At 42.5% G+C, this 13,764-nt stretch overlaps 1 protein-coding gene across 1 annotated transcript in view; it reads left to right on the top strand.

Moving 5' to 3' along the window:
- The first annotated feature begins 1,377 nt into the window (after positions 1–1,377).
- TMPRSS15 (transmembrane serine protease 15) overlaps positions 1,378–13,764 on the top strand; it is a 91,658-nt gene continuing 79,271 nt past the window's right edge. Inside the window, exons 1-4 of the mRNA XM_037890756.2 lie at positions 1,378–1,479; positions 7,057–7,207; positions 9,110–9,234; positions 9,704–9,771. Of these exons, the coding sequence (XP_037746684.1) occupies positions 1,378–1,479; positions 7,057–7,207; positions 9,110–9,234; positions 9,704–9,771 (446 nt within the window). The remainder of the gene's footprint in view (positions 1,480–7,056; positions 7,208–9,109; positions 9,235–9,703; positions 9,772–13,764) is intronic.

Here is a 13,764-nt window from a genome sequence, read left to right on the forward strand (position 1 = left end):
AATCACGAATCTTTTCTGAAAAATCTTTGCCAAAGTCTAATTTGCTAAATGTATTCTTCTGCCTTAGAATAATGTAGGAAAACAACTCAGTATTTCACACTGATGATAGTAAATATTGCTCTTATTTGAAACAAAAATGTAATAGGTATTACTTGATTGCACACTTCCTGGCAGGGATCGATTCAGCCTTGAATAGCACCAGCTTCCACCTCATAACACAGGACAACCCAGAGGAGAAAACTCATCCTGGAGGTGGTTGAGATGGTGCAATCCTGATCAAGTAGAGGTTTTCTGATCCCATATTATGCATAGATTTACATTATTATGTGTTCTTTGAGTCATGACAATGGACTAGGAACATCTCTTAAGTTTTTGTTAAATTGCAAGATTAGACATTTCTTTGGATCACATGGCCCTGTTCTCTCCTCTGATATATGTACCTAAGGGTATGTCTACACTATGAAATGAGGTTGAATTTATTGAAGTCAAATTTTTAGAAAGCGATTGTATACAGTCGATTGTGTGTGTCCCCACTTAAAACCATTAAGACCATTAAGTCGGCGGAGTGCGTCCACAGTACTGAGGCTAGCATCGACTTCCAGAGCGTTGCACTGTGGGTAGCTATCGCACAGTTCCCACTGTCTCCGCCGCCCATTGGAATTCTGGGTTGAGATCCCAATGCCTGATGGGGCAAAAAAGATTGTTGCAGGTGGTTCTGGGTACATGTCATCAGACCCCCCCCCTCCCGCCCTCCCTCCATGAAAGCAATGGCAGACAATCATTCCGCGCCTTTTTTCCTGGCTTACCTGTGCAGATGCCATACCACGGCAAGCATGGAGCCCGCTCAGCTCACGATCACCATACGTCTCCTGGGTGCTGGCAGACGTGGGACTGTATTGCTACACAGCAGCAGCTCATTGAGTTGTGGCAGCAGATAGTGTGATATGACTAGTAGCCGTCCTCATCGTCTCCTGGATGCTCTTGGCCTGCCTCACTGAGGTCAGTTGGGGTGCCTGGGCAGACATGGGTGCTTCTGGCAGACCACAGTAAAATCTTTCAGGGGTGCCTGCACATAAATGGGAGTGACTCAGGTCATTCTCTTCTTTAAGTTTTGTCTAATGGACATTCAGTCCTGCCTGGAATATTGGCAGAGGGATAGCTCAGTGGTTTGAGCATCGACCTGCTAAACCCAGGGTTGTGAGTTCAGTCTGCTGCCAGCCTACCCCTTGCTCCCCTCTCCCTCCCTCCATGAAAGCAATGGCTGACAATCGTTTCACGCCTTTTTCCGTGCAGGCGCCATAATGCTGTCAGCATTGTCATCCACCCGCCGCTTCCGGTGCCACTCTGCTCTCCTGCTCATGCCATACCATGGCAAGCATGGAGCCCAGTCAGATTACTGTGGCAGTTGTGACTGCTCTAAACACCATGCGTATTATCCAGCAGTATATGCAGAATCAGAACCAGAACCTGCAAAAACAGGCAAGTAGGCGATGGCAGTGCGGTGAGGAGAGTGATGAGGCCATGGACACAGACTTCTCTCAAAGTACAGGCCTTGGCAATTTGGCCATCCTGGTGGCAATGGGGCAGGCTCATGCCGTGGAACGCCGATTCCGGGCCAGGGAAACAAGCACAGACTGGTGGGACCGCATAGTGTAGCACGTCTGGGATGATTCCTAATGCCTGCGAAACTTTCGTATGCGTAGGGCCACTTTTATGGAACTTTTTGACTTCTTTTCCCCTGCCCTGAAGCAGCAGAATACCAAGATGAGAGCAGCCCTCACAGTTCACAAGCAAGTGGCGATAGCCCTCTGGAAGCTTGCAACGCCAGACAGCTACCTGTCAGTCAGGAATCAATTTGGAGTGGGCAAATCTACTGTTTGGGCTGCTGTGATGCAAGTAGCGAACGTAATCACTGAGATGCTGCTATCAAGGGTAGTGACTCTGGGAAATGTGCAGGTCATAGTGGATGGATTTGCTGCAATGGGATTCCCTAACTGTGGTGGGGCCATAGACAGAACGCATATCCCTATCTTGGCACCGGAGCACCAAGGCAGCCAGTACATAAACCGCAAGGGATACTTTTCAATGGTGATGCAAGCACTGGTGGATCACAAGGGACATTTCACCAACATCAATGTGGGATGGCCGGGAAAGGTACATGACACTCTCATCTTTAGGAACTCTGGTCTGTGGGAATGGCTGCAGCAAGGGACTTACTTTCCAGACCAGAAAATAACCGTTGGGGATGTTGAAATGCCTATAGTTATCTTTGGGGACCCAGCCTACCCTTTAATGCCATGGCTCATGAAGCCATACACAGGCACCCTGGACAGTAGTCAGGAGCTATTCAACTATAGGCTGAGCAAGTGCAGAATGGTGGGAGAATGTACATTTGGACGTTTAAAAGCGCGCTGGCGCAGTTTACTGACTCGGTTAGACCTCGGCAAAACCAATATTCCCATCGTTACTACTGCTTGCTGTGTGCTCCACAATATCAGTGAGAGTAAGGGGGAGACGTTTATGGAGGGATGGGAGGTTGAGGCAAATCGCCTGGCTGCTGATTACACGCAGCCAGACACCAGGGCAGTTAGAAGTACAGCAGGGCGCCCTGCGCATCAGAGAAGCTTTGAAAACCAGTTTCATGACTGGCCAGGCTACGGTATGACAGTTCTGTTTTTTTCTTGATGAAAACCCACCCCCTTGGCTCATCTATTTCCCTGTAAGCCAGCTGCCCTCCCCTCTCCCCTTTGATCACTGCTTGCAGAGGCAATAAAGTTGTTGTTGTTTCAAATTCAGGCATTCTTTATTAATTTATCACACAAATAGGGAGAGAACTGCCAAGGTAGCCTGTGAGGGGTGGTGGAGGAGGGAAGCACTGGGTGGGGTGGGGTAGGAGGGAAGGACAAGGCAACACTGCATTCAAAACTTATTGAATGCCAGCTTTCTGTTGCTTGGGCAGTCCCTTGGGGTGGAGTGGTTGGGTGCCTGGAGGCAAGATACTTTCAAATCTTGGGGGGGTGAAAGGCTTTTGTTTGTGCTCTTTGTTTACGATTTGTTCTCTCTTGGGACTGAGAGAGGCCAGACAGAAATCCGTCTTCTCCAACCCATCCTAATCCAAGTCTCCAATATTGCAACCAGTATAGGTAAGCCAGGCAAGGCGGATTAGTTTATCTTTTGTTTTCTGTGAATTTTCCCGGTGTTAAGAGGGAGGTTTATTCCTGTTTTCTGTATTTTGAATCTGAATACTCTGTAAAGTATTTTTCATCCTGATTTTACAGAGGTGATTCTTTTACCTTTTCTTTAATTACAATTTTTCTTTTAAGAACCTGATTGATTTTTCATTGTTCTTAAGATCCAAGGGTTCGGGTCTGTGTTCACCTGCACAAATTGGTGAGGATATTATTATCAAGCCTTCGCCAGGAAAGGGGGTGTAGGGCTTGGGGGGATATTTTGGGGGAACACGTCTCCAAGTGGGCTCTTTTCCTGTTCTTTGTTTAAAATGCTTGGTGGTGGCAGTATACTGTTCAAGGGCAAGGCAAAGTTTGTACCTTGGGAAAGTTTTTAACCTAAACTGGTAAGAATAAGCTTAGGGGGTCTTTCATGTGGGTCTCCACATCTGTACCCTAAAGTTCAGAGTGGGGAAGGAACATTGACACCACCTCTCCTCTCACTCGTCCCTCCTGTCCTCTTGCTAGTCCCTCCTGTCCTCGCATTCATTTTGTGCTTTCCTGGACTCTGACATTGTCTCCCTCCACGCATTGTGCTGGGTTCTTTCAGTGTGGGAGGACTGCATGAGTTCAAAGAACATTTCATTGCAAGTGCGGTTTTTTCAGCTTCTAATCTTTGATAGCCTCTGGGACGGAGATGATACGTGGAGCGATGAAACATTTGCAGCTGCGGGAGGGAAAAAAGGGAGATTAGTCTTTAAATAGAGACATTTTAGAGAACAATGGGTAGACTCTTTCACGGTGAACCAAGCTGTTAACATTACATAGCACATGTGCTTTCTTTACAAGGTCACATTTTGCCTCTTATATAGAGGGCCTGCCGGTATGGTGTGAGAGATCACACACGCAGGGCCGGCAGGCAACAGAATTTGGCTTGCAGGCAGACATGGTAAGCCACTGTCTTTTGGCTTCTTTAATCTTCCTAACATGTGGAAATGGTTTCAAAAAGCAGCGCCCTCATTTCACATACCAAGCACTTGTTGGGTTGGCCCTTTAAAATGGGTTGGCCATTTAAAAGGAGGTGCTGCGGTTTTCGGGTTAACGTGCAGCACAAACCCAACTAACCACCCCCCCCACACACACACACACCCAATTCCCTGGGATGATCGCTTCACCCCTCCCACCACCGTGTGGCTAACAGAGGGGATGATTTCTGTTCAGCTACAAGCAAACAGCCCAGCAGGAACAGCCAGCTCTGAATGTCCCCAAATAAAATTCCCCTATTTCAACCAAGTGACCATGAATGATATCGCTCTCTTGAGGATAACACAGAGAGATAAAGAACGGATGTTGCTTGGATGCCAGCAAACACTGGGACCATACGCTGCCATGCTTTGTTATGCAATGATTCCAGACTGCGTGCTTCTGGCCTGCCATGGTAAAGTGTCCTACCATGAAGGACGGAATATGGCTGCCCTCCCCAGAAACCTTTTGCAAAGGCTTTGGGCGTACATCCATATATTTTTCAAATATTTTGGCATTTTGTCTTTTCAAACAGAGTTGTGATAGCACGGATTCATCTCCCCATACAGCAATCAGATCCAGTACCTCCCGTTCGGTCCATGCTGGAGCTCTTTTGCGATTCTGGGACCGCAAGGTCACCTCTGATGATGAGCTCTGAATGGTCACCTGTGCTGATCAGTTCATCACGCTGGCCAAACAGGAAATGAAATTCAAAAGTTCACGGGGCTTTTCCTGTCTACCTGTCCAGCACATCTGAGTTGAGAGTGCTGTCCAGAGCAGTCACAATGGAGCATTCTGGGATAGCTCCCGGAGGCTAATACTGTCGAATTCCATCCACATGACCCCATATTGGACCCAGCAAGGTTGATTTCAGCCCTAATCCACTCATTGGGGAGGAATACAGAAACCGGTTTTAAGAGCTCTTAAAGTCGGAAAAAATGGCTTTATAGGGTGCAGGGCTAAACCTATCTAACACTGCTAAATCCGACCTAAACTCGTAGTGTAGACCAGGGCTAAGACAAATAGGGTATTGGCTGTGCTGCAAAGAAAACCGTGACAATGAGTCTCAGAGCACAAGTCAAATGTTTGGGGTTCATGGGCCTTGAGCTGGAGGGCTAAAAATAGCATTATAGATGTTCCTGCTTGGGCTGGAGCCCGGGCTCTGAAACCCAACAAGGATCTCAGAACCCCACTCCAGACCAAGTGGGAAAGTATATTTTTAGCCCCACCGCATGATCCCCATGCATAAGCACCGACTCCGTGGGTGCTCTGGGGCTGGAGCACCCACAGAGAAAAATTAGTGGGTGCTCTGAACCCACCACCAGCCTAGTTCCCTGCCCCACCCCTCCGCTCCACCTCCGCCTCCTCCCCTGACCACACCACGTCCCAGGTCCTCCACCTCCATCCCAGCGTTTGCTGCTGCCAAACAACACAAGCTCTGGGAGGGATGGAGGAAGAGCGGCAACCTGGCACGCTCACGGGAGGAGGCGGGGCTGAGGCAGGAATTTGGAGAAGGAGTCGAATAGGGGCAGGAAGGAGGCGGAATTGGGGCAGGGACTTTGGGGAAGAGGTTGGAATGGGGGCGGGATGGGGTGGGGCAGAGGTGTAGTCGGGGCAGGGCCGGTGGCAGAGGGGGGTTAAGCACCTCCCGGCATCATTAGAAGTCTGCGCCTATGGCCCCATGAGCACAAGAGAATTGACCCAGGTTCTGAAAATTGGTGCCATGAGTTTTTCTTTGCAGTGTAGACATACCTTCAGATTCTAAATCTGATCTTTTATTGTCTGGCATGGGGTGGTGATAGATTAAAATCATTTTGGGCCTGATGTACAGTCCATTGAAATCCATAGGAGCCTTTCTATCAATTTAATAAGCTTTGGCTCTGGAGCATATAAAATCATTCATTTTTCTTGCACTTTCTTTGGGCTCTGCATTCCTTTTTATAAGTACTTTGGACATCTTAAAACATCCCCATGCAAAGTATTTATTTTCAAACATCAACACTTAGGAGACACAAACATCAGCTGCTCACACAACTTCTAGTAATTTAGTAATCCGATTTTAAATGATCGTTAATACCCATGCTATTCTAAAGGGCTTTCCTTAAGTTAATGTACTAACAAAATTAGCATGGTTGTTAGATGCCTTTATACACCAGAGGGTTATGGACATCCTCCAAAGTATTTTTGAGCAATATATATTACCCAAGATGGAGTTATCAGACACATGTATATGAGTGCACCAAATCAATAAAAGTGTCCAGCTAAAAGGTTAATTAAAATAAAGATTAAAATATTGAAAAGATTAAAACTCATGAGATAATGAGGTGCTGAACACCCTTAACTCACGCTGATTTCAGTAGGAGTTGAGGATACTCAACCAGGAATAGGATTGGGCCCTTAAAGTGATTGCCAAGTGGATACTTTGGTTGTATTACTTATTGATGCAATGCTAAATTCCATTTTATTTCTGGGTATTTACTCCTAAAATAGTAAACCAAGCCACAATAAACTGTATTCGTAACATTTATTTTCAATTTAAAATTTGCAAATGACAGGTAATTATAAAGCTGATGATTAACATTTACAACTTTGGGTAGCTGTTTGCATAGATATTTTTTATCTTAGACATTATCATCTTCCTTAATGAGAGTTTTGTTTTCCATTTATACCAGCATATACTGTACATTGATATAACCATTCAGGAATGATATAAAAACTACATCATACTGACTGAGTGTAAATGAAGATTAATGGTGCAATTAATTTACAAATATCTCCTATAAATATCTGTTCATGTGGATCGCTGCCCTCTTTGTCATGCTTATATGTTTCTTGCAGCAATTCTTAATTGATATAAACTTCCTAGCTGGAAATGAATCTGAAAAAATTGTTACCTAAGAGAAGTATCCCTCTTAGTGACTTTGAAATCTGTCTTGTTGTTTTGCTTACAATTTTTGTGTGTGTTTGTGCTGGATTAATTGCACTTGTATGGGTACTAAGCAAGGAGTCGCAACAAGGTAAGTAGTCAAGATTTAACCTTTAAAGGAGCTCTCTGGTAAGTGTTCAAACTTGGAAGCCAACTGTTGTTGTCATTGTAATTATTTTTCATGTTTCATGCTCTGCTGTGACCACTGTTGCTTTAAAAAGATTCATTACAAACAAGATATGCAAAAATTTAAACACTTCAGGCTTGATCCAAAGTTCATTGAAGTTGATGGGAAGACTCTTATTGTCTTCAGTGGGCTTTTGATCAGGCCCCTGGACTTTAATCTCAATAGTAAAGATTATGATATTTGATCAGATGTGTCAGAGGAAAAATTAAAAGCTACACTGGTTGGGGTATTTTTGTTTTCTTTTGTTTTTCATTAAAGTAGGCGGTATCATTTCTGTAAATGTCCTTTATCGAAATACCATTTTATTTGACAAGCTTCTGGCTCGATCCTCTGAGGTACTGACTTCCATGTAGTGTTGCAGATTCTCTGCGTGTCTTGGGATCACATTTTTTCAGAGACAAACAATATTACTAGTTTATGTAATACTTTGATTTACAGTGCCATCCTGCACAGTACCTTCATCTCCCAACCTTGTGGATAGTGAGATGTGAGGGCACTCAGCTGGTAGTAGGAGGTTCTCGGCACATTGCACAGTCAAGCCCTCGATAGTCAAAGTAGGTTACTGTCACTGTCAATGCTAGTTAGTTTTCCATAGGAAAATGCACTTTCACTAAAATCAAAACATGTCACAGGAATGTGTCAATTTCAATGACATTTCAAATGGAAAAGTGTAGAAACGAATCATTTTAACTTTCTTATTTCTTTTTAAAATACTTTTTGCAAAATCATTAGATGGGGTATGTGGCAGTGAACCTCTTTTTTTTTTTTGTACTACCAGATTGGGTCCTGGCAGGTGAGATAGGTGGGGAAACATCTAGTCTGAAGAGCCTGCTGAGACTTAGGTGTGAGATAGGCACCTGGGTGCCTAGACTGAGGCAGCTGTGTGCGTGCTCACTAGCAGATGTTTAGGCACCGTGGGGACATGAATGGCAGAAATTTTGCTGCTCTAGAGGCTTTAGATGCCTACAGAGTTGGGCAGCATCTGGTCAGGGGGGTCAAGGACTTCACTGGTGCTGAAATGTTGGATTTAGGTGCATAAAGTGGCAGTGAGGTGTCTGTCCTTTTCTGGATCTAGCCCTTACTACTTACTTGCACATAATTTTTTTTCATAGATTATAAAGCCACAAGGGACCACTGTGATCTTCTAATCTGACCTTTTGCATACCACAGGCCATAGGATATTCCTTGAATTAATTCCTGTTTGAACTTGTTTTTTTATAAACTCATCCACACAATCATGTATGTTCTGATAGAAAAGGTCAGTCACATATGTCATATAATAATTAGTTCAGTGAAAGCAGTATTTTCTCAAAGGGGTGTATGTGTATATAGAAGTTCACAGAGCTTTTAACTGTAGAAAGCCAACAGGGTGAGACTTGGTGCCTGCAGTCCAAGAACTTACAAACTTTTAATGGCTCATTGCCCACTATGCTTCCCTTGTATCAGTTAGTTGCTCTAGCTGGAGGAAGCTGACCGGTCATTGCCTCTTTCAGCAGGCAATATAGTGGTTCCAGGAAGCTCTGAAATGAAGATATAATTGAAAGTAATGGGATTAGAAAAAAAATAGCATGGATTTAAAGATGTTAGCATTGTGAAATAGTGTCCTTTAAGCAGCAGAAAAGAATCTGACTTTTCTTTTGAAACCAGTGCAACACAAAGAAAAGCTCTGAATAGAATGTGAAAGGAGAGAGTAGCAATATTTTATGATGATCTTTATTGGAAAAGTCAAATGCAACCTCTTGCTTACATCTCTACATAATTCAACACTTCCACTGTTTTGTTTTTCTTTAAATAATCCAACTGAAGTATATGGAAACAGTCATGCAGCCACAGGAACATTTAAAATACTTTCAGGAGCATCATTCAGCCCTGGTTTACAAGACAACTCATCAGCTGACTTCAAGGCTCTTGCCTCTGATGTTCAACAATTGGTAAGAGTCTGTGGTTAACTCAAGAGGATATAACAGATAACATGCCATTAACTGTATTGATTTCTTAAAGGCATCTAATATTGGTTATAACTGGTTGGGAAATTTCTGACAAAACTTTTTTTGGAAAATGCAGATTCATCAAATATGAGATGGTTCCATCAGAAACCTGCCTTGGGATTCAGCTAGACCAGGACACTGGGATCCCTTGGTCCCTGTCCTCAGTGCCATGGCCTGGCTATCTAGGAGCCCTGGCAGCTGGTGACTGAAATTGACATGATTCTTGTCCCTTTAACCACTGTTAATTGAATAGCAGCAGTGAAACTGACAAAAATGTCAATTTCAGACACCTCAAGAGCATATTTCATTTAGGAAGAAAAAAACATGTGTGGTGTTAAAATCATAATTGTAGTGTGTAATTGTGTATATTTCTAACTTGTAGTTCTTCAGAATTTTTCATATTTTTGTATAGATAAATGAAATCTATCAAGCAAGTCAGCTGAAGAATGAATATAAGAACTCTGAAGTTTTGCAGTTCAAGTGGGTATATACTGTAGTTCATAATTTTTAAGTTTAAAAATCCTCATTAGATTATGAATCTCAACAGTGCCTAAAAAAGATTTTGTCTCTCAAAGGGGTCCGTTGAGACGTTTCATCTCTCTCCTTCCTTTGATGAACACTATTGTGAAAAGCACAGTGTAGTTATATTCCTCCACAGTGTAGTTATATTCTTCTCAGAACCTATTGATGCAATGCCAAGCCTTGGCCAAAGGGTGTCAAGCAATATACAGTAATTCTCTTCCACGGCCAGAAAATTGTCAAAATTTGAATGAAAAATAATTTTAAAAATCTGTAAATTTTTTCACAGAAAATGCGTTTGCCTTTTTTCAAGCTCTACTGAGTGTGCTTCATCCGGCGTGGTCCCAGACCCTGGCGGCTTAGAGAACTAGAGACAAGTTCAAGATTGAGGGACAGATCCTCAGCTGGTTTAAACTGACCTAGCACCAATGGAGATACGTCAATGTACGACAGTTTAGGATCAGCTCTTCTTGGTGGTGGTAGAGATTAGGCTACTATTATAACCCAGACAGACCCACACCTCGTGTATTTTGAACAGTATAAAACATGTGGGGTATACTCTGTTTTATTAAAGGATGGTTAGCTTTATTTCCCTCATGCCAGTTATGCCACAAGCCTAATTAAACCTGAGTTCAGTCCAGTCTGCTCATGTTTTAATGCGGCCCTGATTCAGCAGAGCATCTGCTCAGGACCATCCCTATTCACTAAACAACTTCAGGACATGCTCAAGTCCCAATCATTTCAATGTAGCTTCAAAGGTATACAGCAGAGCACTTGACCACATGCTTAGGGATGGATCGCTGAATCAGAGCCTGAGAGTTCAAAACAGGCTCAAAATCAGGTCATCAAACAATGTTCACTTGTACAAGGGCAGGAGACAGCAGTGCTATTGAAGCAGAAAGTAATACTCCTGAACAATATTTGTGGGTGTACCATACATTCAGGGATTGTATCAGACAGACAGAGGAGCATGTAATTACTATGCCCCTAACAGTACTTTCTCCCACACAATCTTCCAAAATAATAAAATAAAGCATCTGATTCTCCATTACTCCATTGCAGAGTGGGTGTACAACACTGCTTTTCTGATCTAGTAGCATTGTAAACCCACTCTGCATTGGCATAAATGACTACAGAGAATCAGGCTTTCAGTAAAGAAAAGAGAGGACACATGGAAACCCAACACTGCATTTTCCTTCCTTTTAATACAACTGTGAGAGACTGAAATGAGAAAAACAGAGAAAGAGAGAGAGAAAGGATCCCAGAGCAGCACTATGAATATGTATTTAAAGAGTAGGGTATTCATATATTTGTAAAGAGCTGTTTTTTCCATTTATACGCATACAGGAGGAGATGTTAGTGAGCATGAAATATTCTCCCACAACCATTTTCCTAATCGTAGATGATAACATATGTAATATTATTTCTATTTTTATGAGCTTTAAAATTACATGGAGAGGTGTTTCATTATAGTTTCTGTCATTAACTATGGCTAGGCTATTATTTGCCACACGCTGGCTCAATCAAAGCTAGCACAGGTACATTTACCCAAGACAGAAATTACACCCCCAGAGCAATTTAGATTTACCCTAAGTGGGTTGATTTTCCTGAGGTTTGAGGCTTCCTCTTCCCCTCCCCCCAATACACTCCTATTAACTTATGCCCTCTAGACATTTTATGGCAAAATAGATTTTTTTCCTTTTCTTTTCCTTTTGTGCAGGTAAAGTGGGAGCCAAACCCCTGTGAAGTCACAGGGAGACTCCATTGACTTCAAAGGACTTTGTATCAGGCCCCTAAATTCTTTGGAATAATCTCTATTCCTGTCCACTGTGCAAATACTTAAATTATTACTTTGACTCAGCAATTATTTTCTACTTCACTCTTCATAAAAAATTGTTTACCCTTTTGGGAAATCTGATTATTGTTTCACCCTTGGAACTCGGCTGAGTCACAAAGACAGCAATAAAAGCTTTTGTTTATTCAGCATGGCCTAGAGGTTATCAGAATCATTTAAGAAATTAGTCTTTTAATATATTGCAAACTGTGCTCAGTGCAGTGATAAGATTTATCACCTCATATCAAAGGGTGCTGTTGAATCAGTGGCAGTCTGCTAGCACAAATACTTTGCAATAAGGGCGGTCACTGCTGTTTTTCAGCAGGGAGAGAAAATGTCCTTTTCTCCAATAAGCAACATTATATATTCAACTCAACCAAGATGTTGCTATAAGTATAGACCTGAATAACAGGGGTTACTAACAGAGCTGGGTGAATACATACATTTTCAGTTTGATAGCAGTTCTGAAAAATCAGGAGGAAATGGTTTGGGGCTGACTCGAAACTGAATTTTGGGGCAATTTTTGGTGAATCAAAAAATCAGAAAAAATTGTTGCAGGTTAAACTACATGTTTTTTTTCCAATTGCAGACAACTTTAAATGTTTCTTAATAAAAGCAAAAGAAATATAAGGGACTTAAGGCCACTCACAAAACAGAAGGAGGATGGGGTGCTGTCCTCCTTTATATCAAGGGCACTTACCTGGAGCGTTGGAAACCTGAGTTCATATCTCCACTCTGGAGCAGGAACTTGAACCTAGGTCTCCTATATACCAGGTGACTGCCCTAACCACCTGGCTATTTGGTATCCCTTCAGTTTTGCCTGTTGAAGCTGCTCCACTTTGTATTCAATAGTGAAATATTCATTGGGCAAAAGAGAGAGAAAGAAACTCTCTACCTTGGTGATTAGAGTATTCACCTGGGAAGGGGGACACCCAGATGCCAGTTAATATTTTTTTTTGAAAGTGGGACAGCTTCAAGGGGAAAGACCCAGTATCTTGGTGGTAAGGACAGCTATCAGGGATATGAGAGACCTTGGTTCAAGTTTCATCTCCAGAGTGGGGATTCAAACCTGGGTTTCCTACAGTCCCGTTGAGTGTGATTGCTAGTGGTCTTAAGGGATACCACCACCACCTTCTGACTTATGGGAATAGCACCTAAGTCACCTTGTGAATCTAGCCCCCAGAATCAAACTTTCAGTTTGGACATGTCAAAATGAACCTTTTTGAAATTTCTCATATTTTTTTCAAGTGAGACGATTTTCCAAAGTCGATAAAAATTCACCACGTTTTGGTTGTCACAAATCTGTATTTATTAGTGAAATAATGTTTCTGCAGAAAATTTTGCCCTGCTCTAATTACCAGGGCATCACTTTAAATGAAAGCCTGTCCCCAAAGAAATTAATGGAAGTTTTGCCATTGACTTCAGTGAAAACATGATTTCACCCTGTATTGTTTCATGCAAGCAGTCCCAGTGCTTATCGAATCCACCTGTGACACAAACATACTTAACTTTGTAAAAAGAAAAGGAGTACTTGTGGCACCTTAGAGACTAACCAGTTTATTTGAGCATGAGCTCACGAAAGCTCATGCTCAAATAAACTGGTTAGTCTCTAAGGTGCCACAAGTACTCCTTTTCTTTTTACGAATACAGACTAACACGGCTGTTACTCTGATACTTAACTTTGGGGTCACAAAAATAAGTACTTTACATGATGTTTTATCATGTGGATATTTCAAGACTATTGTCATTGTTATAAAGACTAAAATGCGAGACCTAATCAAGACTCAGTGTGGGTTTAGCTAAATACAGGTCCTGATTCTCCTTTCATTTACACCGGTATAACACAATTGACTCCTTTGATTTAAATGGGGTTACTTTTGATTTACAGCAATGTAAGTGAAAGGACAATCAGGCTTCAAGTTTCTAAGGTGTTCAGTACTTTTTAAAAATTATCTCCCTTCACCATATCTCTAGTTGCTCATCCATTATACCCTGACAGTTTGAGTTTGGTGGATGGAACCTATTATTAGAATGAGATCCTCATTAGATTCATATATTCTATAGCCGGCAGGGACCACTGTGATCATCTAGTCTAGGGATCAGCAATGTTTGGCACGCGG

This window comes from Chelonia mydas, chromosome 1 (genome assembly GCF_015237465.2).
Source record: "Chelonia mydas isolate rCheMyd1 chromosome 1, rCheMyd1.pri.v2, whole genome shotgun sequence".
Classification (NCBI taxonomy): domain Eukaryota; kingdom Metazoa; phylum Chordata; order Testudines; family Cheloniidae; genus Chelonia; species Chelonia mydas.